The following is a 24,146-nucleotide window of genomic DNA, read 5'->3' on the forward strand; positions in this document are numbered from 1 at the left end:
TGCAGTTTGTGCTCCATTTTCCTCCCACAGCTATAATTCCACCCTTTCACAGCCATTTAGTAAGCATATGGACCAAGCAGGAACTAGGTTATTATAGAGGTAACCTTTAGTTGACTGTAAAAAGTGTCCACAAACTTCTATACTTGTAATACTTATTAGTATCAGGTAAGAGCAGCTGCCCGCAGGGCTGTTCCTGTGGGTCTTGACAGGATGGAGAAAAAGACTTGTGGAGAGATTCTGTAATTTTTCTGTTACAAAAGCCTGTCTTTCGGGTGACTTTTTTTTTTTTTTTTTTTGCTTCAGTCGAGACCAGATTACTGAAACTTGTTTCCTGCCCATTTTGATGATTGCCTGTCAAGCTCTGTGAGGCTTTGGAATCCCTCCTGATCTACTCAGGCTACCTAAAATTAACTGTGTCAGGTTACATCCTCCAGAGGGAGACGTAAGATAAATGATAAAACATAAGTTAAATTATCTCTTGAACTGTAGGAAACAGATTATGATAGACTAACTTAGAACATTGGAGTGGTCTGTGATAAATCCCATAGTTGAAATTTTTGTGAGTTTTGCTCTTTAAATAAAACCAAATCAAACCTTCAATTACCAGTAAATATTTAAAAAAATATATATATATATATGTAGCATGAACACAATAATTGACTTTTTTATTTGGATTGTTCAGATACCATACAATTATCCAAAGATCCAAAGTGTATAATCAGTTGCCCCTGGTACCCTCATACAGCTGTGCATCCATCACTACACTTAATTTTTGTTCAATTTTTAGTACCTTTTCATTATTCCAGACAAGAAATAAAGTGAAAGATGAAAAAAGAAAAAAAAAAAAGGAAAGGAAACTCCTCCCATAACCCTAACAAACTCATCCCCCTCAATTGTTGACTCATAGTGTTGGTATAGTACATTTGTTACTGTTTATGAAAAAATGTTGAAATACTACTAACTGTAGTATATAGTTTGCAATAGGTATATAGTTCTTCCCTATATGCCCCTCTATTATTAACTTCTAGTTGTACTGTCATACATTTGTTCTGGTTCATGGAAGAGTTTTCTAATATTTGTACAGTTAATCATGGACATTGCCCACTATAGGATTCAGTTTTATACATTCCCATCTTTTGACCTCCAGCTTTCCTTCTGATAACATATATGACTCTGAGCTTTCCTTTCCACCTCATTCATATACCATTCGGCACTGTTAGTTATTGTCACATCTTGCTACCGACCCCTCTGTTCATTTCCAAACATTTAAGTTCATCCTAGTTGAACATTCTGCTCATACTAAGCAACTGCTCCCCATTCTTAAGCCTCTCCTATGTTTTGGTACCTTATATTTCATGTCTATGAGTTTACATATTATTATTAGTTCTTATCAGTGAGACCCTGCCATATTTGTCCTTATGTGTCTGGCTTATTTCACTCAGTATATTGCCCTTGAGGTTTTGTCATCAACCTGTTTTTTTTTTTTTTTTTAAGATGGTTTTGTTCACACACCATACATTCCATCCTAAGTAAATAATTGATGATTCTCTGTATGGTCACATATTTATGTGTTCACCACCTTCACCACTGTCTATATAAGGGCATCTACATTTCTTTCACAAGGCAGGAGGGAGAGTCAAAGAAGGTAGAGAGGCAAAAGAAAGAGGAAAAAAAAATGACAGCTAGGTAGTAGCAAAAGGAAAAGTAATCTTAAATCAAAGTAGTGTAAAGAGTCAGACAGCACCACCAATGTCAGGTGTCTAACATGCCTCCCCTATACTGCCCTCTTATCTGCATTTACCTTGGTATATCGCCTTTGTTACATTAAAGGAAGCATAATACAATGATTCTGTTAGTTACAGTCTCTGGTTCACATTGATTGCATCCCTCCCCCAATGCCTCCCCATTTTTAACTCCTTGCAAGGTTGACGTTTGCTTGTTCTCCCTCGTAAAAGAACATATTTGTACATTTTATCACAATTGTTGAACACTCTAGATTTCACCAAGTTACACAGTCCCAGTCTTTATCTTTCCTCCTTTCTTCCGGTGTCTCACATGCTCCCAACCTTCCTCTCTCAGCCGTATTCATAGTTACCTTTGTTCAGTGTACTTACATTGCTGTGCTACCATCTCCCCAAATTGTGTTCCAGACCACTCATGCCTGTCTTCTCCTGTCACTCTGTGGTGCTCCCTTTAGTATTTCCTGTAGGGCGGGTGTCTTGTTCACAAAGTCTCTCATTGTCTGTTTGTCAGAAAATATTTTGAGCTCTCCCTTGTATTTGAAGGACAGTTTTGCCGGACATAGGATTCTTGGTTGGCAGTTTTTCTCTTTCAGTATCTTAAATATATCACACCACTTCCTTCTTGCCTCCATGGTTTCTGCTGAGAGGTCCGCACATAGTCTTTTAAGCTTCCTTTGTATGTGATGGATCACTTTTCTCTTCCTGCTTTCAGGATTCTCTCTTTGTCTTTGACGTTTGATAATCTGATTATTAAGTATCTTGGCGTAGGCCTATTCAGATCTATTCTGTTTGGAGTACGCTGCGCTTCTTGGATCTGTAATTTTATGTCTTTCATAAGAGATGGGAAATTTTCATTGATTATTTCCTCTATTATTGCCTCTGCCCCTTTTCCCTTCTCTTCTTCTTCTGGGACACCAATGATATGTACATTATTGTACTTTGTTTCATCCTTAAGTTCCCGGAAACGTTGCTCATATTTGTTCATTCTTTTCTCCATCTGCTCCTTTGCGTGTAGGCTTTCAGGTGTTTTTTTCCAGTTCTTGAGTGTTTTCTTCTGCCTCTTGAGATCTGCTGTTTTATGTTTCCGTTGTGTCTTTTATCTCTTGTGTTGTGCCGTTCATTTCCATAGATTCTACTAGTTGTTTTGAACTTTCAATTTCTGCCCTACGTATGCCCAGTGTTTTCTTTACAGCCTCTATCTGTTTTGCAAAATATTCTCTAAACTTTTTGAATTGATTTAACATTAGTTTAAATTCCTGTATCTCAGTTGAAGTGTACGTTTGTTCGTTTGACTGGGCCATCGGTTCGTTTTTCTTAGTGTAGGTTGTAGTTTTCTGTTGTCTAGGTATCTGATCTCCTAGGCCACCCCAATCAGGTTTTCCCAGATGAGAACAGGCTCAGATCACAGAAGGAGGAAATATTCAGTATCTGGTTTCCCTGATGGTTTTTCTTAGAGGATTGATAAACCTGTGCTTTTCTGCCCGGCAGGTGCACCTGTCAGCCTGTCACCGGCAGGTGTAAGAGGATGTGGCCTATGGCTCTCCTCCCCCAGGCTTTGGGGTCTGGTTCTGGAAAGGCAGGCAGTAGAGCTGGACCCCTCCCTTTCTTCTTGGGAAGCTATGCCCCCTCCAGAGAGGTCATCTTTTTATCAATAAGTTCTTTGTTTCTCTGACTCTGCTGATCAAAGTGTTTTGATTTTAAAATGGCTGAGGCTGTCTTTACTGCAAAGTGCTGCGGGCTGAAAATGGCTGAGGTTTTCTCCACAGAGAGAAAGGGACAGAAAAGCTACCAGGTTCACTCGTCAGCCAGAGGTAGCACCCGATCCTCTGGGCTCCCCGTCCTGAGACAGATATGTCTCCCGACTCTCCCAAGGTCATTTGTCACCAAAAGCCTCTGTCTGCTTGTTGAGGATTCGCTGTCTGTATTGAGTGGTTAATAGTAAAACCCCAGTTGGGGCTGGGCTGAGAGAGTGCTGCTCTCTAGCACCGCGAGGCTTCCATGAGGGAGGGGCTCTCGGCTCTCAGCGCGGTCCGCAGTTTTACTTACAGATTTTATGCTGCAATCTCGGGCATTCCTCCCAATTCAGGTTGTTGGATGAGGAGTGGACAGTCACGTTTGTCTCCCCGCAGTTATTCCAGGTTATTTACTAGGTTTTTGGTCATTTATGGATTGTTCCGGGGGGGGCACTAACAGTCTTCCACTCCTCTCTGTGCCGCCATCTTAGTGCCTCCCTTAATTGACTTTTTAAGTGTTTTGTGGACAGCTGCATTTATTAGTTTCTAATACATTATTATTAGTAGTGTTCATCCTTCTTTAGTGAATAACCTAGATACAGTTTAAGGAGTGGTGCTCCTCTTTTTAAGCAGTATCTAATAGGTCACGCTTAGGTCCATTGCTCTCTTGGTATAAACTATCCTATTACAAAGTTAGTTTTAAATTTGTTGTAATGCCTTTTTGGACACCTGTTTGTATTTTTATTTTGGAATGCTCTTCAGTCCCCAACCTGATGGTATGTAATGGACATCTTTCTCTCCATTTTTACTCATGAGGAAAGTGTTACCTTTGTACTTCTTAACGTTATATTCTCTGTCTTTACTAGGGTCATATTATAAATGGCTTTTGAGTCAGCTAGAGGAATTTGAAGCAGATCCTAAGCCTCCCTATTGCATCAGGATGAGTCGATTGAATTGAGTACTTTTAACACCAAGCACTGAGAAAAGAAAAGCACTATTTATTGGGTGCAGTTGTGAATAAGGGAAAGAAAAGAGTACCTGTCTTTCCTCTGTAGCCTTTTCCTTCCTTTGGTCCCAAGGTACATACCCATTTGGTCTACGTACTTTCCCTGGGCATGAATGGAGCAGCCAAAGATGTTGTAGAAGTGGCACCTCCTGGACCACGATGTGACTGCTCAGTGCCTGCCTTTTCATGGCTTGTGCTGATGGTGCTTCAGAACATCACCTGGAGAAGCAGGGCGTGGGCGGCAGCAGTCTGTCTCTTTGGCAGTCCTGGGTCCTCATGGTGCTCCCCCATGAACAGGCCACCTCCCCCAGTCCATCACCCTGAAGCCCATCTTAGGAGTGCACACTTGGCTCTCATCAGCTTTTTTCCTGCCAGGACCCATGCACAATTATTGTTGGCACAATTCTAATACTTGGAATTAAAATGTGTTGGTGGCTGCTTTGGACTGATCCACACAGGCTTACTATTCTTATTTCTTCATGAGAGTACTCGAGGTTTATAAAAAGGCCAGCACTTGCCTTACTTTTCCCTTGTCTCAAAGGGAACCATCATGAAAATATCCTATAGGAGATCCTCCATGCAGGAAGACAGGAGGGAGGAAGCAAGGGAAGTTAAGTGGTTCTCCTTTCTTTATACACTGGTCAATACTATATGATTATAGCAAAATGGGCTGTCCCTTCCTTGTTATTTTGGTTCCAGACAGAGCCCTTATCTTTGCTTTTGCTTTTCTAGCATTTTGTGGTAGGTTTGCATTACTTGTTATTATCTTAAATTAACCAGTGATTCTGTTAAATGTTTCTTCCTTCTTTCTCCCTGGGTCTTTTTGGTAACTGTCTGATCAGCATTTTTGATTTCAGAATCTGTCACACCTCACTCATGTACAAATTCCTTTTAGAATCTTCTTTTCTCTGCATGTTTAAAAATATGTTCCTAAAAGTTAGAGCATGTGCCTAACTGTGCCAGGGTTCCCTCTCCTTTATGTGTCCTAATGGGGTCATTGCTCCCGAGAGTTTTTGTCACGTAAACAGAACCAAACAGCTTTTCTTGTAAATCAAAAAATAAATCAAATGAAGTGGTTCCCCTTATCACTTCCTTTCCTTTCTATGAGATGAAATTGTCAACAAGACAATTCATCATATGCTCTGCTTAGAAAAGAATAAATTCTGTAGATATCAGGATCTTTCTTCCAGTCACTCATTGCTACTGTAGCTTTATATGCCCCTCAGTCCTTCTGTTCATGTATTTAGGCTGTCATTAATGAGTACCCAGTATGTGCCAGACAGGGTGCTGGGTGCACGAGATACAAGATGTGTAAGATAGGAGCTATGTACAAGTATCATTGTCCAGATGGGATAGCACTTTGATAACTTTCTTTATATTTTTTCTTGTGGAATATGTGGCCTGTTTAAGACTTCTGTCTCTGCTGATAAACTGTATTTTCCTTGGAAATTATTCATTTCATCTAGGTTTGCATAAAGGTCTGTAAAGAATTCTCATTATTAAAAAAAAATTCTCCCATAGCAATAGTTATTTCCCCTTTGTCATTTCTTATCTTGTATATTTACACTTTCTTCCTTTTTTCTTTGATTAAATTAGCTAATGGTCTGCTGCTTGTTGATTTTTTTTTCAGAGCCAAGATTTTAATTTTTTAATTTTACCTGTTCTCTGTCACAGTTTTCTGCTTTTACTTTTATTAGTTCCACTTTCATCCTCTATTTTGGCTTATTCTGTTGTTGTTTTTTTCAGTTGTTCAAGTTGTAAGTTTAATCCATTTATTTTCCTTTCATTTTTATTGATTTTGGTGTTTACAGCAATGGATTTTTCACTGATCACTGCTTTAAATGTATCTCATAGATTCTGGCACATAGTGTTTTAGTTATTATTGTTCAGAAATTCTGTTATTTCTGTTTTGTGTTTCCTATTTCATCTAGGAGTTGTTTATTATAGAAGGTTTTCAGAAAAAGTCTAGGGGAAAGGGCTTCTTTGTTTTTATTTTGTTTTTAATTTTTATTTTTATTTAATTGTGACCAGAGTGTATAATATTTCTACTTTGTGAAATTTATTGGTGCATTCTCTGTGACCTAATATACGATTAAGTTTTGTAAATATTCCATGTGTGCTTGAAAGGAAGGTGGTATATTCATTAACAGAATATAGTGTCCCTCCTGTGTCCATAAGATCTACTTATTGATAATGTTTTACATTTTCTACATCTTTAATTATTTTGTCTTTTGAATGCAGATCTTTTAGTTTCCTAGGCTGCTCAAGCATATACCATGAAATGGATTGGCTTGAACAATGGGGATTTGTTAGATTACGGGTTTTTTGTGTGTGTGTGTTTGTTGCTAATTTTTTATAACCACAACAAACTAGTACAGAGAATGCCCTGTACAAACAACACAATAAAGATCCAGAGATCAAGGTGTTCCCTTAGTAAGGCTGAGGATTTCGGTCTCTGGTGTTGGAGTTTAGGCTGTGGTACTTGTTTTTGGATGGATCACTGGGTGTGTGGCACAGTCCATGCTTTGAGCTGAAGAGTGGCGAGGTAGGTTGTCCTTCTTGTCAAGCTCCTTCTTGATATGGGCTGCAGTGTCTTTCTCTATGTTCTGTCTATCCCATGCCTGAGTAGTGCACTCCACCAAGTCCTGTTGCATCCCCTCTGTCATGTCCGCATTTTTGATCACAGCCTTGTAGTCACACATGGCTACCAAGGGGGAGGGTTGGCCAACTGTAACAGCTTAGGCTTGGCCAGAGCTGCGTGGAGCATCTCCAAACTCAACCTTAACGATCTCCAACACATTATCCACATAACCCTCTACCAGGGACTTGGATTCCCCCTCTTAAAGCACCTCCATTGACTTCCTGCTGCTCTTAGAATAAACTCCACATGACCTACTATGATTCAGGAGACTCCTGATGAGCTGATCCCAGACTTTTTGCCAGTCTTGACCCATGTGATGTCCCTCTCGCTCCTGCCAGTCTGCTGACTTTGAGGACACTCACACACTTGGAATGCTCTTCCCTTGCTTCCTTCTCTTTGCCCAGATGATTCCTACTCATCCTTTAAGCTGCTTCTTAAATGTCATTGCTGCAGAGCAGCCTGCCTTGGCCACTTTTCACCCTCAATATCAATGAGGTCCCTTGTCTCTTTACTTTTACTTTTACTTTTCTTAATTCATAGCACTTACGTAGTAATTATATATTTTCTTGTGATTATTTGCTTGGCGGCTTCATCCCCTATGAAATCATAAGCTCCTCTGGGCAGGGACCTTATCTATTTTGTTCCTTCTTTTAAACACAATGCCTAACACATAGGCCCAGCACATAAATATTTGTTGAATATATGAACAAACAAGCAAGTTCATCTCCATCCTTAGGCACATCACATAAATATTTGTTGACTGTATGAACAAACAAGCAAGTTCATCTCCATCCCGGGCATCTTCCAAAGTATCTGTTTTGTACCAGGAGTCTTGGGAAATACAGGAGAGGAAGGAGTTACAGTCCTTTCATTGTAACAGATTTGAGGAAATTTATTGCACAGCAGAATAGTATTGTCTATTACTGAATAACAAGTCACCCCAAAAACATAGTAGCTTAATACTATAAACATTTATAAGTTCATACCATTGTCTCAGGTCAGATATTTGGAAGCAGCTGAATTGGGTGATTCTGGCTCAGGATCTCTCGTGAGGCTGCATTATCAGTAGACTAGACTAGGGCTAGAGACTCCACTTCTGAGATGGCCCATTTAATTGCCTGCCAAGTTGGTGCTGGTTGTTGCCTAATAACCTTGGTTCATCCCTACATGGACTTCTCTGTAGAGCTGCTTAAGAGTCTGCATGACATGGGGGATCCAAAAGTGCAAGCCAGAAGTCACATGGTCTTTTATGGCCTAGCTTTGGAAGTCACTCTGTGTCCTTACTGCAATACCCTGTTGGTTACACAGTTCTGCTCCGGGTTGAGAGAGACGACTATGGCAGGCATGAACACCTGGAAGTGAGGTTCGTGGGGGGCCATCCAAGAGGCTGGTTACCAAGTGCTAAAGTGTAGTGTCCAGTATATAAGTATGAATTCAGAGAAGGGAACTCTCTGGAGTAGTTTGGATTGGTTTGATGGAAGAGGTAGGTTCTGGATCCTGAAGAATGATGAGCTGCTGGAGAGTTGTCCGTGAGTGGAGGGAAGGCAAGCCAGGTGGGAGCTCAGCATGAACCAGGATTGGGCCTCCTGAATGTGCTCATCCAAGAAGAGAGTAGTCTGGCTGGAGCAGAGTGCATGTAGTGAACTTTAGGTCGTAAGACAGTGTATCGGGGTGACATCAAATTAAAGTGGACTTCAGAAGCCAGGCAGTGGCATTTAGTTTTGATGAGTTGTTAATAGGGTACCATCGCGAGTGCTTGAGCTGCCCGACTATGACGAAAGCCATGTTTTAGGAAGCATAATCTAGGGGCAGCATGTAGGACAGCTTGGCCTGGGAGAGACTGAAGACAGGTTGATGAGCCATGGCAGGTGAGAACCTTAGTTATAACTGCAAAGACCCCTACTCCAAATCAGGTCATGTTCTGAGGTTCCAGGTCGACATACCTTTTGGGGGAGCCATGATTCAACCTGCCACAGAGCTGATTGTGTCACCTGGGCCCCTGTCACATTTCCAGCCACACTGGCCTCCTCAGTAGGCACTCTTCTACCTTGGAGCCTCTGCACCCATGTTCCCTCTGCCTGGAATGCTCTTCCTTCAGCGAGTCCTGTGAGACTCTCCTTGATTTCCTTCAGGTCTTTGCTCAAAATCTAGCTTATGGTTTTGAGGCTAAATGAAAGTCTAAATCAGGGCATCATGAAGATGATGCTTTCTCCCTGAAGATTGGCGTTCTGGGGCTGGCTGCTGGTGATCCTTGGCTCCTCTGTCACATGACAAGACACATGGCGGTATCTCCTGGTCTTTCCCTTCTCTTCTAGGTTCCATCAGTGTCTAGCCTCTTGCTTCTTGTGACTTTCTCTCTTTCTGTCTGAATTTCATCCCCCTTATAGTAGACTCCAGTAAGAAGATTAAGACCCATCTTGATTGAGGTGGGCCACACCTTAACTGAAGTAGTCATCAAAAGGTCCTATTTACAATGAGTTCACACCCACAGGAATGGACTAAGTTTAAGAACCTGCTGTTTTGGGGTACATGCAGCTTCAAACCACCACAGCAGCCAAGAGTTGAGTTTAGCTTTATGAGCCTATTTGAAAATGTTTTTTTTTAATAGGCAAATTAAGCTCATTTAATTTATTTATATGGCTGAAAGAAAATGTCAACTCAGATGTTATTTTATAATTACTGTGCATGTCTTTCTCTATATGTTGTGACTTTGCTCTTTATTTTATTTTATTTTTTTTTATTAAATTCAGTTTTATTGAAATACATTCACACACCATACAGTCATCCATGATATACAATCCACTGTCCACAGGATGATAACACAGTTATGCGTTCATCACCACAATCTATCTCTGAACATTTTCCTTACATCAGAAAGAACCAGAACAAGAATAAAAAATAAAAGTGAAAAAAAAACACCCAAATCATCCCCCCATCCCACCCCATTTGTCCTTTAGTTTTTATCCCCATTCCTCCACTCATCCATACACTAGATGAAGGGGGTGTGATCCACAAGGTCTTCACAATCACACTGTCACCCCTTGTAATCTACATTATTATATAATTGTCTTCAGGAGTCCAGACTGCTGGGTTGGAGTTTGGTAGTTTCAGGTATTTACTTCTAGCTATTCCAATACATTAAAGCCTAAGAGGTGTTATCTATATAGTGCATAAGAATGTCCACCAGAGTGACCTCTCGACTCCATTTGGAATCTCTCAGCCACTGAAACTATTTCGTCTCATTTTGCATCCCCCTTTTGGTCAAGAAGATACTCTCAGTCCCACGATGTCGGGTCCACATTCATCCCCGGGAGTCATACTCCACGTTGCCAGGGAGATTTACACCCTTGGGAGTCGGGGTCCCACGTAGTGGGGAGGGCAGCGAGTTCACCTGTCGAGATGGCTCAGTTAGAGAGAGGGCCACATCTGAGCAACAAAGAGGTACTCAGGGGGAGACTCTTAGGCACCATTACATACAAGTTTAGACTCTCCTTTGTGGTAATGAGCTTCATAAGGGCAAGTCCCATGCTCGAGGGCTCAGCACATCAAACCTCCAGTCTCAATGTTTGTGACAACATACGCTAGGGGATCAGCATCTCAAAGTTTAGAGATGGGCCTTACAATTCAGGGATAGAGTTAACTGCTGTAAGAGCTTACAATCTAGGGACTATTACAATTATTGTGTCCACGTTAGGCTATGTTCTAAGATTCAATTCTGAGTTTACACATTGTAGTTAGTCCATATTGGTGAGGCATCATCCCTCTCACCATGTTTTCTCCAACACTTTTACTCCTATATATATATTTTCCTACAATTTTATAGAGTTATATTCACATACCATACATTTATCCACAGTGTACAATTAGTTGTTCATGGTATCATCATAAAGTTGTACATTTATCACCACAATCAGCATTTGAACATACTGATTACTACAAGAAAAATTGATTTTTTTTTTTTTTTAGCAATAAGAAAAAATGATAAAAAGAAAAATAACATGTCATACAATACAATATACTACTAAGGACAGCAAATAACACCACTACCAAGAATCCCATATTACTCCCCTATATCCCCTTCTCATATACATTTAGCATTGGCGTATTGCCTTTGTTACATTTAATGGAGGTATATTACAATGTTACTGTTGACCATAGACTCCAGTTTGCTTTGATTATGTTTTTTCCTGAATACCATCCCTTTTTCAAATTTCTACATGGTTGACATTCATTTGCTTTCCCACATGCAAAAACATTTTTATATTTGTATATTTAGTAACAGTCATTGGCCACTCCAGTTTTCGCCATGTTATACAGTCCCAGTCTTTATCATCTATCTTTACCTCTGGTGTCATACATTCTCCTATCCCATCTCTTTCAGCTTTACTCACAGACATCTTTGTTCAGTGTACTTACAATACCGTGCTACCATCACACAGTATTATGCTATCTATTTCTGGATCTATGCAATCAATCCTAAACATTCTGTAGTCCTTCAGCATCAAATGGCTGATCTCTGCCTTCTTTCTATCTCCTGGTCGCCTGTGTTGTCAGCTTTTAACTCCCAAAGTTTGTTCATTAATGTCTGTTCATATTAGTGAGACCATACAGAATCTGTCCTTTTGTTTCTGGCTAACTTCACTCAACATAATGTCCTCAAGGTTCATCCACATTATTACATGATCCATGTCTTTGTTCTGTCTTACAGCTGCATAATATTCCATCATGTGTATATAACACAGTTTGTTTATCCACTCGTCCTTTGATGGACATTTGGGCTGTTTCCATCTCTTGGCAATTGTGAATAATGCTGCAATAAACATTGGTTTACAAATGTCTGTTTGTGTCTTAAGTTTCAGTTCCTCTGAGTATATACCTAGCAGTGGAATAGCTGGGTCATATGGCAAATCTATATTTAGCTTCCTGAGGAACCTCCATACTGTCTTCCAGAGTGGTTGCACCATTCTACATTCCTACCAACAATGAATAAGTGTGCCTCTTTCTCCACATCCTCTCCAGTACTTGTCATTTTCTGTTTTTTGGATAATGGCCATTCTGGTAGGTGTGAGATGATATCTCATTGTGGTTTTGATTTGCATTTCCTTAATAGCCAGTGAAGTTGAGCATTATTTCATATGCTTTTGAGCCATTTGTATTTCCTCTTCAGAAAAATGTCTGTTCATGTCTTTTGCCCATTTTTTAATTGGATTGTTTGTCTTTCTGTTATTGAGATGCAGGATTCCTTTATATATTCGGGATATTAAACCCTTATCTGATATGTGGTTTCCAAATATCATCTCCCATTGTGTAGGTTGCCTTTTTACTTTTCTGACAAAGTCCTTTGATGTACAAAAGTGTTTAATTTTGAGGAGATCCCATTTGTCTATTTGTTCTTTGGTTGCTCGTGCCTTGGGTGTGAGGTCTAAGAAACCACCTCCTTTCACAAGATCTTTAAGATATTGCCCTACATTTTCTTCTAAGAGTTTTATGGTCTTGGTGCTAATGTTTAGGTCTTTGATCCACTTTGAGTTAATTTTGGTATAAGGTGTGAGATGGACATCCTCTTTCATTCTTTTGGAAATGGATATCCAGTTCTCCAAGCACCATTTATTGAACAGGCTGCTCTTTCCCAGTTGCTTCGGCTTCACTGCCTTATCAAAGATCAGTTGTCCATAGATGTGAGGGTCTACTTCTGAACACTCAATTCGATTCCATTGATCAGTATATCTGTCCTTATGCCAGTACCATGCTGTTTTGAGCACTGTAGCTTTGTAATATGCTTCAAAGTCAGGTAGTGTGAGACCTCCCACTTCACTCCTCTTTCTCAAGACATTTTTGGCTATTCGGGGCACCTTACCCTTCCAAATAAATTTCTCTATATGTTGTGACTTTGCTCTTTAAAAAAATTCTTTTGGTATTTAGGAAAGTTTATATTTTGCTCTAGTGTTACCTTTGTGTTTACACCTTTAATGGTGCCCTTACTTCCCTTTTTTTTTTAATTAATCTTTTATTATTTAGTTTGTCAGTTTTAAAAGGTATCTCTTGACTTCCACTTAATACCAATATAAAAAGGATCTTATTCTCCTTTTTCCTTTCTTCTTTTACCTCTAGTTTTTTTAGTTATATTCTTTCCATTTTGTGAGAATATATGGAGTTTACATAGTACTCTTCTATCCATTCCCCAACTCTTGCTTTAGTTTTAGATCAACAATTAAATATATTAAATGCTCGCCATCAGTCCTTTTGACATTCCTCAGTCACCTTTTGGTTGGGTGAAGCACAGGAATTGGCAAACTTTTTCTGAAAAGGGCCAGATGGTAAATATCTTAGGCTCCTTGTGCCATTCAGTCTCTGTTGCAGCTATTCAGTCTGTTGTTGCAATGTGAAAGTAGTGACAGGCGATGAGTAAACAAATGGGGTGGCTGTGTTCCAATACAATTTTATTTTTAAAAACAACAGGCCAGATTTTGCCTTTGGGGCATAGTTTGATGAACTCTACTAGTAGATTCTATAAGAAGGGTTCATGACTACTTGGTTGGATATAAAGTACTTGGTTTGTACTTTCTTTGCTTGAGTTCATTGAAAATGCTGTTCCACTGTTGCCATGTATTATGTGTGGCTCTTAAAAAGCCCAATGCCACCCTAATTTTCATACCCTTATAAGTTATTTGCTGTTTTCTCCCTGGAAGGCCTGAGTATTTTTTTTCTTTGTCTTAAAATTATAATAGTTTACTAAGATATGTCTAGGAGTTGATTATTCAAGGTCAGTTTTCTCAGGTACTTGGTGGACCCTTTCAATATGTAGATTTATATATTTTTTCTTGTTGCTGAAACCCTTTTTTTTTATTGTGAACTTTAACATGTATACATAACAGTGATAACTTTCAAGGTACGATTTCACAAGTAGAGAGCAAATTTTAAAGAATGTCATGGGTCACAGTTCCACAACTTCAGCCATTTGCATTATTGTAAAATATAACATACATACAGAAAGGTGTCTTCTCTCGATGTACAGCTCAACAAGCAGTCATGTAGGTAATTTCAAACATTATTATGGGTTACAGTTCCAGAGTTTCAGTTCTTTCCTTATTATGCAATACAAGGTATATACAGAAAGGTGAAGACCTTCAAGGCACAATTCAACGAGCAGCTGTAGAACAAATCCCAAAGGATGCTATAGGCTACCGTTCTACTGTCATTTACCTCTTTCCAGGCATTCCAACACCCCAGCCTCCAAAAATATATATATAATTATATAAAGTTTCAGTATTCATAGACCTTTGTTCAATTTTGCCTTGTTTGTTGCTACCCCTTCCTCTCACTTAATCTCTTTCTCCATCTTCAGGGGTGTCTAGGCAGTGAGCACCTTAACTTGTTCATATTGAAAGGGGGTGTCGACAGTATGGGGAAGGGGGCTGCATCTGATTGTTGATCTTAAAGAGGCTGTTGTCTCTGGGTTTTGGGACTTGTCTGGTATAAGGACACTCTGGTGGATTTAAGTTTCTGAAAGGTAAAACTTAGTGAGTACATCTTTTATATATTCTCAGGGACCTAGGTATTTGGGGACTGCTTTTGGTAAGGGCATGGCATACTGTGGCCATTTGGGATGTCTATCTGGAGCTTGTGTAAGAGAAACCTCCAGGATTGGAACACTTTTTATTATAGGTTGAAATATTAGTTGTTTTTGTTTATAATTCTTCAGGGACTCCATTTTTGTACATTGGAAATTTGTTGCCTGCTTTCCATTTCAATCATTTTCTCTGACCCTTTTTACAAGTTTTTCTAATTTTCATTCTCTTGTTTGCTTTTCTGCCTTTCTTCAATGCCCTTTATTACATTTTTTCCCAGAATTTTTTTTTATTATTTGAATAATAATAAAACACACAAAACCAGGCAGAGAAGCCCCCAAGGAAATGATGGTCATGTTACACTGCTATTGGCTATCAGTTCTTCATCTGCTAAGCACTTATTAGAGTTCCTTTTTATGATATCAGATATTTATTTTGATCACAAATGCAATCTAAGTGTGAATAAATAATTGTATTATCTTTTAAACTGTTCCCCGCCCCCATGTTTCTTTAAATAGGAAAAAAAGTTCTAAATGTCTCTTCGCAGCCTGTTGGCCACTGTTATCCCACCTATGGTTTTAAAAACAGACTGCAACTTTTTTTCCCCAAATCCTTCTTGAACTACAGCTCATTCTGTTAAACAAACTCTAGAGCACCAGTCCTACTGATATGGTTGATGCACTCCAAAAGGTGAGGGTGGTAACTGAGTTGAAGGCAACTGGGAGGGGTCTTCAGGAAACTGAGGACCATTGGAAAACTGCATAGAGGCAAATCTTGTCAACACGACACCAGCTCCTTCAATGCAAGCTAGGAGAAGGCCACCCATCGCAGCTGACCCAACCATGGCACTGGTCCATTTCTTACAGCCAGTAGGGCTCTAGGTAAGGCACCACTTGGGTTGGAGTTCCCGCTATCTTCTTCTTTTTTTTTTTTTTAATTGCTTTTTTTTAAAAATTCATTTTATTGAGATATAGTCACATACCATGCAGTCATACAAAACAAATTGTACATTCGATTGTTCACAGTACCATTACATAGTTGTGCATTTATCCCCAAAATCATTCCCTGACACCTTCATTACCACACACACAAAAATAACAAGAATAATAATTGAAGTGAAAAAGGGCAATTAAAGTAAAAAAGAACACTGGGTGCCTTTGTTTGTTTGTTTCTTTGTTTGTTTCCTTCCCCCATTTTTCTACTCATCCATCCATAAACTAGACAAAGGGGAGTGTGGTCCATATGGCTTTCCCAATCACATCATCACCCCTCGTAAGCTACATTTTTATATAATCGTCTTCAAGATTCATGGGTTCTGGGTTGTAGTTTGATACTTTCAGGTATCTACTGCCAGCTACCTTAATTCATTAGAACCTAAAAAGGGTTGTCTATATTGTGTGTAAGAATGTCCACCAGAGTGACCTCTCGGCTCCTTTTGGAATCTCTCTGCCACTGAAGCTTATTTCATTTCCTTTCACTTCCCCCTTTTGGTCAAGTAGATGTTCTCCATCCCACGAAGCTGGGTCTACTTTCCTCCCCGGGAGTCATATTCCACATTGCCAGAGAGATTCACTACCCTGGAAGTCTGATCCCATGTTGGGGGTGAGGGGGAGGCAGTGATTTCACCTGCCAGTTGGCTTAGCTAGAGAGACAGGGCCACATCTGAGCAACAAAGAGGCATTTAGGAGGCAGGTCTTAGGCACAGGTAAAGGCAGGCCTAGCCTCTCCTTTGCAGCAACAGTCTTCCCAAGGGCAAGTTCTGTGGTAGAGGGCTAAACCCATCAAACCACCAGTCCCCTATGTCTGTGAGCACATTAGCAACTATCGAGGTGGGGCAGGCCAATACCCCTGCATTCTCCACCAGCTCCTCAAGGGGGCTCTGCATATTATTTTTCCTTTTTTTTTTTTTTTTTTTTTTTTTTTTTAATTAACTTTTTTTAAATCAACTGTATAAAAAATAAAAAAATTATAAAAAAATTAAAAAAAATTAAAAAAAACATACACTAAAAGAACATTTCAAACAGGCCATAACAAGGGAGTAAGAAAAAGACAACTAACCTAAGATAACTACTTCACTTCCAACATGTTCCTACTCCACCCCAAGAAAGTAACCTAATATAGCAACATTTCTGTGAACTTGGTCCTACTATATCCATCCGCTATCTTCTTTGCCTTTGACTTGAACTAACACTGCAGTCAAGCGTAGAAAACAGACCTCCCCAAACTGCAAAGCTCCTTCCAGCTGTGGAGCCCTAGTTTTAATAACTGTCAAACTCCCTTGTAGTCCGTGGTTTCTCCCCCTGGAGAATTGCAAAAATCTTTGATAGCTTGAAAGGTACCACCTGTGGTAAACATCTTAAAGGCCCCACTGCAGTCACCCACAGCTCGCCGGGCAAGGCTCCCATGCAACTCCTCCATCTCGACTGCACAGGTGCAAGCCTCCTTGTTACATTTTCATTTGAATCTATTTTCTCTCAGGCATCTAGTAATTTATTTTACATTCAGGAGATAGTTTGTCTTTTTCTTCAGGTTCTTCCCTGAGTTGATCGAGTCTCTCTTCATTTATTCATTTATTCTGTCCATTTCTGTTATTAGTTTTGGAATTTCTACTTCCATGTGTCTGTATATATGTATATGAGCATGCATATGTAAATATGTACTTCTGTGTGTATGTGTGTATATGTATTTTTTCTAAATATTTCTTTCATGGTATTTAAATTTTTTTGGAGTGTTGTGTTTCCGTTTTATCTTGCTATGTGGTTGGCTTTTGGGGGGAGGCAAATTTTCATTGGCCAAAATACTTTTGTTTTAATTTTCTTCTTAAGATAATTTTATATGGTGTTGGTCTCGCTTTTAATTCCTAGATATTTCAAGCCTGAGGTCCTAGTTTGAATGTCCTTGTCTCTCAGTATAGAGAAGTGCAGTTTCTTTAGTAGATAATGGATCATTGGTGGCGGAGGGGAGGAGGCCATGTTAGCCATCTTCTAGTTCCCTTTCCTTTTGGCACAATCCCTAATTGCCGCCCCCCCCATTTCCTTCTTTTCCTTCACTGTGTCCCCAAGGAGTGCCTCTTCTTCTTTTCCTTTTCTGAGGCTGCCTGTTCTATCCTGCTTTCTTGCAAGCCCCGTCCCTGTAGCCATCCTGGGAATTACCAAGTCTAATCTGTTGAGTATTTTAGCACTTCCGGCTGGACTTGCTCTTTCTGGGGGTGGTTTTGTGAGCTTTGTTTAATTCTTTTGCCCTCCTTGCCCTTCTCCACACAGACCCCTAAGACTTCCTTACCTGGCTCTCTGTACTTACTGGCTTCCCACAGCAGTGAGAGCTCCAAGGGCAACTGTTGTAATGCTGAAGACATAGGTCATGTATGCTTTTATTTGTACTCCTGTTGACCTTATGCTCTTTTAGGAAGAATATTTGGATCCTTTGGCCAGAAGTTCTCCTCTTTTAATAAAGAATTATTCTTCCCTACTTAAAAAAGAATTATATTTATATGTACATATGTAAATGTGTATATATGTATATGTGTGTACATAAATATTCATGTGTGTATATATATATATCAAGCATATAGTGAAAACTTCAAAAAATATAATAGATACTGTTAATGCTCAAGAGGGCTATTGTAGCCAAAGGGCTAAAGAAAGCACCAGACACGTTCAGAGACATGAGCTTTTATTATGGGGCTTACCTACAGGGTGGGGAAGTTGAGTCATGTTGCCCTGAAATCAGGAACTACTCTAAATGGATTCAGGAACTGCTCTGAATGGCGGCGAGTTCAGAGCACAACATGGAAATAGTCTGCGCTTTGGGGGGCTGAATAAAGCTGGTTATAAGGGCTGGACATTGCAATGGGTATGAGAGCATAAGGCGGGGAACGGCGATGGGGGGGTCATGCAACGCAGGGAGGGATTGATCATAATCAACAGGGAGGAGGGGAGGATTATAGATTATCTTGTAGATAACAGTATCTCAGGGAATCTCAGGGGAAGGTAGTTTCAAGTATAGATTACATTTATCAACTGATATTACGAGGAGAGTAAGTCAAACCTTAACTGTCCTAGGTCAAGCAAACTGCTGTGTGGAGTCTTCAAGACACTTGGGGGCCCGGGGCTCCCACAGATACCCATGTAGCCTCCACTCAGATTTGTTTTAGATCTTTTTGCTTTGTTTTTTTTTTTTTTTTTTTAAAGAAATTATTTCGTGTACAGTTGAAGCCTGCCGTGTACTTTCTCTAGAAGAAGCGTCTGCTATGAGCATAAGTAAATGTAACTGGAAGTTGCCTCAGGCAAAAAACAAAAATAGCTAGTACCCTGTATGCCAGGCACAATTATTCTCTAGGTAAATTAAATAGTCCTTTAAAATTTCCTTTCTTAACTGTTCACATGGCTCCATGGTTCCAAGGTATCTCTGTTAATCATTTTAAAGTGTTTAGTGTTAAAGTAAAAACTGACAAGTTGAAGAACTCGAAAGCAACAAGTAGACTTTGGTTGAGTTTATTGTCTTGATTTAGGTCAGGTGTACCTGTTGGAAATAAAGCGGTACCTGTAAGGGAGTAAGGGAATAAACACTCACTCGGTTTTGGAGGAGAAAAGAATTTAAGATCTTGCAAGATAGGGCATACAGCCAGAAACATGGTAGGCTGGCATGCAGGGAAAAGAACATGGCAATCTTAATATCCTACTATTAATGCGCAGGTCCCTCCCGTTTCCCCAGTGGCTGGGTACTACAGAGGTTACAGCCTATCCGAGAGAGCTAACTAGCCCGTCTTTGAGATTTTGAATTGTACAGCCTATCCGAAAGAGTTCATTCAGTTGAAATTTCCTGCTGGGAGTTCCCGCCTCTGATTATACCCCATATCCCTTTAAATTCCAGTAACCCTGGTTATTTTACCATATAAGGAGCTGGCGCTGATTCTAGGCTTATGTCTTGGCTCTCTCTCTTCCCTTTACCACAGAGCCGTTTATGCTGTTTCTGCCGCCATTTTCCCTATTCCGTGCTGCCTTTATGTGAAAGCTAAACTTAACCCTTTCTTACATGCCTAATGTAACAATGGCTTGTAAGGAGGTTGATCTCAAAAAACTGAGTGTCTCATTGCATCCATATCCTTTTGCTTTAATAAAAGGGGCAGGGGGAGCTCATCACAATCCATGGGAATAAGGCCAGGAAAAGAGCACAGCCAGGTAATCTGGAGAGGTTCTTGATTAAGGGTGGAGAATTCTCCCCATGGGGGTGGAGTAGGGATTGAGTTCATTTCTTGTTGCTCTCACTTTGGATGACCTTATCACTCTTGTTAGGAAAAGGAACAAGAAAATGTCACTTTGCTTCCTGTTCAGTTTTTATTGATCAAAGGTCCTTGGGTTTCCTACAATTTCTGTTAAGAATTTCTGGTTGCATGTTTCCATCTGGTTGTGGTTTTTTCTATTTAAATGATTTCTGCTCTGACATCTATTAATTCCCTCCTGCTTTCTTTAGGTTTATTTGGTTTTTATATTGTAGTTTCTAAAGTTAAATGTTTTGTTCACTTACTTTCAATACATCTTATTTTGCAATAAAAATCACTAAAAATTAAGAAGTCTCTGGGAAAAAAAGAATTTCTGATTGTCTGGTAATCATTTTCAAATACCCTCAGTATTTGTTAATAGTAACTAACATAGTCCTACCCTTGGCCAAAAACAAGAGAGGATATTATGTTCCTTTTCCCTTCCAGGAAGGTGATTGTGTGTTGGGGAAATATTTTTTTTTGTATTGCCAAAGCATATTGTTGTTTCCGTATGTTTATAACACCTAGCATTGGGCCTGGCCCACCTGAGAGCCATTGCTTAGGAAATGTTGGTCTCCACCCCTGTTACTAAAGTTAATTGTCCTGGTTAGATGGAGGTTGTATATATTTTTATATATAGAGATGATAGATATGGCAGGCTGAGGGTTGGTGACTTATCCAGTTTATAATGTAGTGGTGGAAACTGAAAAGGGGCAATCTGGACTTTCTGTATTGTTTTACTCATGACTTTGCCCACCTGGCTGAGACAGTAACACCTCAACCACCTGCCCAGCCCAGCCAAGGAGGAACCTGACCAAGAGCTGTTGGGTAGAGAAGCCTCTACCTGGATGGAGGCTCTTGTTTCCCTCCTGGCCCAGCTGTTGAGGCCTGGGCAGAGATGGGAAGAGCCTTTTCACAGTCCTGCTTCTTGTCCTCTAGACCGTTAAGGGCAAGGACATGGCATCTGGAGCCAAGGACGCGAAAAGCCTTTTCGGCGGGCTGTCCACCGGAGAGTCCAGCTGGTCGCAGCACCGGCAGCGGCGCCTGCAGGATCACGGCAAGGAAAGGAAGGAGCTTTTCTCTACGACTTCCCAGGTATGGCTTGGCCTTGGGATCTCATGAAAGCCCCTGGTGACACCCACTCCCCACTCCCCTACTTGTTGAGCACAGTGGAGCATGTGCAGGGAAAGATGGAGGGCAGGACAGGTGCCAGCTCATACCTCCCCTGTGACTGATGGCCTGTTTCCCCAGTTTTGTGTAGAGCATGGTTTTGCCTAATTGTTTTTTTTTAAATTTCAGTTTTATTGAGATATATTTACATACCATACAGTCATCTGTTGTATAAAATCAACTGTTCATAGTACCATCATATAGCTGTGTGTTCATCACCCCAATCTATTTTTTGAACATTTTTCTTATACCATAAAAAGTAAAAATAAGAATAAAAAATAAAAGTAAAAAAGAACATGCAAATCACCCCCCCACTCCATTTTTCTATGCATCCATCCATACACTGGATAAAGGGAGTGTGATCCATAAGGCTTTCACAATCACACTGTCACCCCTTGTAAGCTACATTGTTGTGTAATCGTCTTCAAGAGTCAAGGCAAGTGGGTTGCAGTTTGATAGTTTCAGGTATTTACTTTTAACTATTCCAGTACATTAGAACCTAAAAAGGGTTATCTATATAGTACATAACAATGTCCACCACAGAGACCTCTCAACTCCATTTGGAATCTCTCAGCCACTGAAACTTTATTTTGTTTCATTTCGCATCCCCCTTTTGGTCAAGAAGATGTTCTCAATCCCATGATGTTGGGTCCAAATTCATCCTTGGGAGTTATATCCTGCGTTGCCAGGGAGATTTACACCCCTGGAAGTCAGATCCACGTAGGGGGGGGAAGGCAGTGAGTTCTGAGTTGGGTTAGCTGGAGAGAGAGTTGCCTAATTGTTTTTAATTGTGCTTTGGTTCTTCTGATTCATATTTTGCCCAGCTCTTCTATGGTCCCTTTCCCTGACACAGCGTTTGGCTGCTATGGGGGTCATAAAATGCCAGCCCCTGGAAATGTTCCTAGAAAATGTGTTCTGTGATTAAATTAGTTTGGGAACCCTACCATACCACATCCTTCTCTTAGGTTAACTGTGCATTTCAACATGTCATGGGCTTTCCGAAACTTGGCAGGAGAGAAACCTGTTTCCCTTGATTTAAAACCCAGAATTGCCCAGACTTGCCTGCTTGCGGAATCCCTTTCTCTTGTCTCCTTCTGACATCCGGTGACCCCTCTCCTCTGCTGAGCTGCTGCCGGGAGGCCCAGGGGCTGACACAGTGAGATGCTGAGGCCCAGGGCCTTCCCGTGCTGAACCTTGGGCTCCGGGCCTCCCCTCATGACTGAATACAGGTCTGGCAGTATAAGCTGCCAGTGTGGTGGCAATAAATCCTTAAGACTCAGAACATAAATTGTTCTTCTTAGGTACTCTAGGATTAAAGATGCCCCTGGAGCTCATAAGGGACCTTTTTTGAGGTCTGGGGTCTCTGTTCCTGTTATGTGTTGCTGTGGAACTATTCTTCCCACTTCCCTGAGGGAGCTCTCAGAGGAGACTCAGGAACCATCCAGGGCGTGCCTGGCTGATGCTCCTGAAGCGCGCATTGGGTCTGGTTGAGCATGTAGTAATCGTGACCAATGCGTAGTGCTAAAGAGAGGCCAAAGCTGGGGCAGCTCAGGACTCTTCGGGGGTCTGTGGGGTGTCCTCCACTGCCAGGCTGCTGAGGGGTTCAGCTGCCCTCCTTGGGTCTCTGTCTTTGTGAGTTGTCTCTGTTGCCTCAGTTGCTCCGTCTGTCAGTACCCCACTTCCCGGAGCAGATGCCAGCTAGCATGTTGGTGTACTGCTGCGGGGCCAGGCATAAGTCCAGCACACCTGGCTGTAAATCCAAGTTCTGCTCCTTGCCAGCTGAGTGATCTTGGGGCGAGTTATTTGAATCTTTCCTTCCTTATTTCCAAAGCTATAAAAGGGGATTAGTAATAGTTTCTCAAAATGGCTTTTAGGAGGATTTTTAGGATGACTCAATGAGAGAATAAATATAAAATGCCTGCCTAGCACGTAGTAGGCACTCACCCAGTGATACTGTGATTATCGGCCCAGCCTGTTGTCAAGGCAGGTGTATGTCCTGAGTCGCATCCTGTCAGCTGTGGGTCCATGGCCCATTCCTCCCTCAGCAGGCCCTGAGAGTAGGAGCAAAGGCTCTAGGAAAGGCTGTTGGTGAGCAGGCCCCTTGCTCTCCTGGAGGTGAGGTGAGCACTGTTCTCACAGTGCAGAACTCTCCTTTAGATTCTGGGCCACTGGGAGTCCCCTGGAGTGCTATAGCCTGACTCCCTACATGCACGGCAGTCCTCCTGGGATGTGAGCAAACGACTGGGCCCAGGACAGACCCCTTTGCAGCTGACTGGTCCTTGCTTTGCTTGGCACAGTGTGCAGAGAAGAAGCCCGAAGCCAGTGGCCCAGAGGCAGAGCCTTCCGCAGAGCTTCATGTGGAGCCGGTGGAGACGCTGATGCGGGCTCCCACGGCAGGCCCGGAAGGAGTCCGCCCTGAGCAGCCCTTTATCGTCCTGGGCCAGGAAGAGTATGGCGAACACCACTCGTCCATCATGCACTGCCGGTGGGTTTGGGTCTGGAGGTCAGGCCAGAAGCAGCTAGAGATAGAGCTGAGGCCCAGCTAGAGACAATGTTGACCCACTTGGCGAGCTGGTTTCCTGGGAAGCCTGGATTTTCATGCTGAGTATGTGAAGGAGTGGCAGGCAGGAGGGTGGGAAGAGAGGATGGTGGGGGGTGTGGGTGGGGTCCCTGAAAGGAGCATGGTCATCCCTGCAGAGGCAGAGGAGGGCTGGATAACTGTCTGTCTGGGGATCCTGCTTGGAGCTGCCATTGCACTGCCCAGCCTCTACCCTTCCTAATCATGTGACTCTGAATTTTAAGGACGAGTTACCTTTTATTTTTCTCCTCTAAGACTCACTCTTTTTTTTTTTTATTCAGTTTTATTGAGATATATTCACATACTATACAATCATCCATGGTGTACAATCAGCTGTTCACAGTACCATCATATACTTGTGCATTCATCACCCCAATCTATTTTTGAACATACTCCTTACACTGGAAAGAATCAGAATAAGAATAAAAAATAAAAGTAAAAAAGAATA

At 41.1% G+C, this 24,146-nt stretch overlaps 1 protein-coding gene and 1 pseudogene across 1 annotated transcript in view; one reads left to right on the forward strand and one right to left on the reverse strand.

Annotated features, from left to right (window-relative positions):
* The window catches only part of WDR91 (WD repeat domain 91), a 50,967-nt gene that overhangs the window by 13,155 nt on the left and 13,666 nt on the right, over positions 1-24,146 (forward strand). Inside the window, 2 exon segments of the mRNA XM_037836105.1 lie at positions 20,890-21,045; positions 23,418-23,605. Coding sequence (XP_037692033.1) covers positions 20,890-21,045; positions 23,418-23,605 — 344 coding nt within the window.
* Positions 15,352-17,072, reverse strand: LOC119534071 (annotated as a pseudogene).

The sequence above is a fragment of the Choloepus didactylus genome, chromosome 5 (assembly GCF_015220235.1).
Source record: "Choloepus didactylus isolate mChoDid1 chromosome 5, mChoDid1.pri, whole genome shotgun sequence".
Classification (NCBI taxonomy): Eukaryota; Metazoa; Chordata; class Mammalia; order Pilosa; family Megalonychidae; genus Choloepus; species Choloepus didactylus.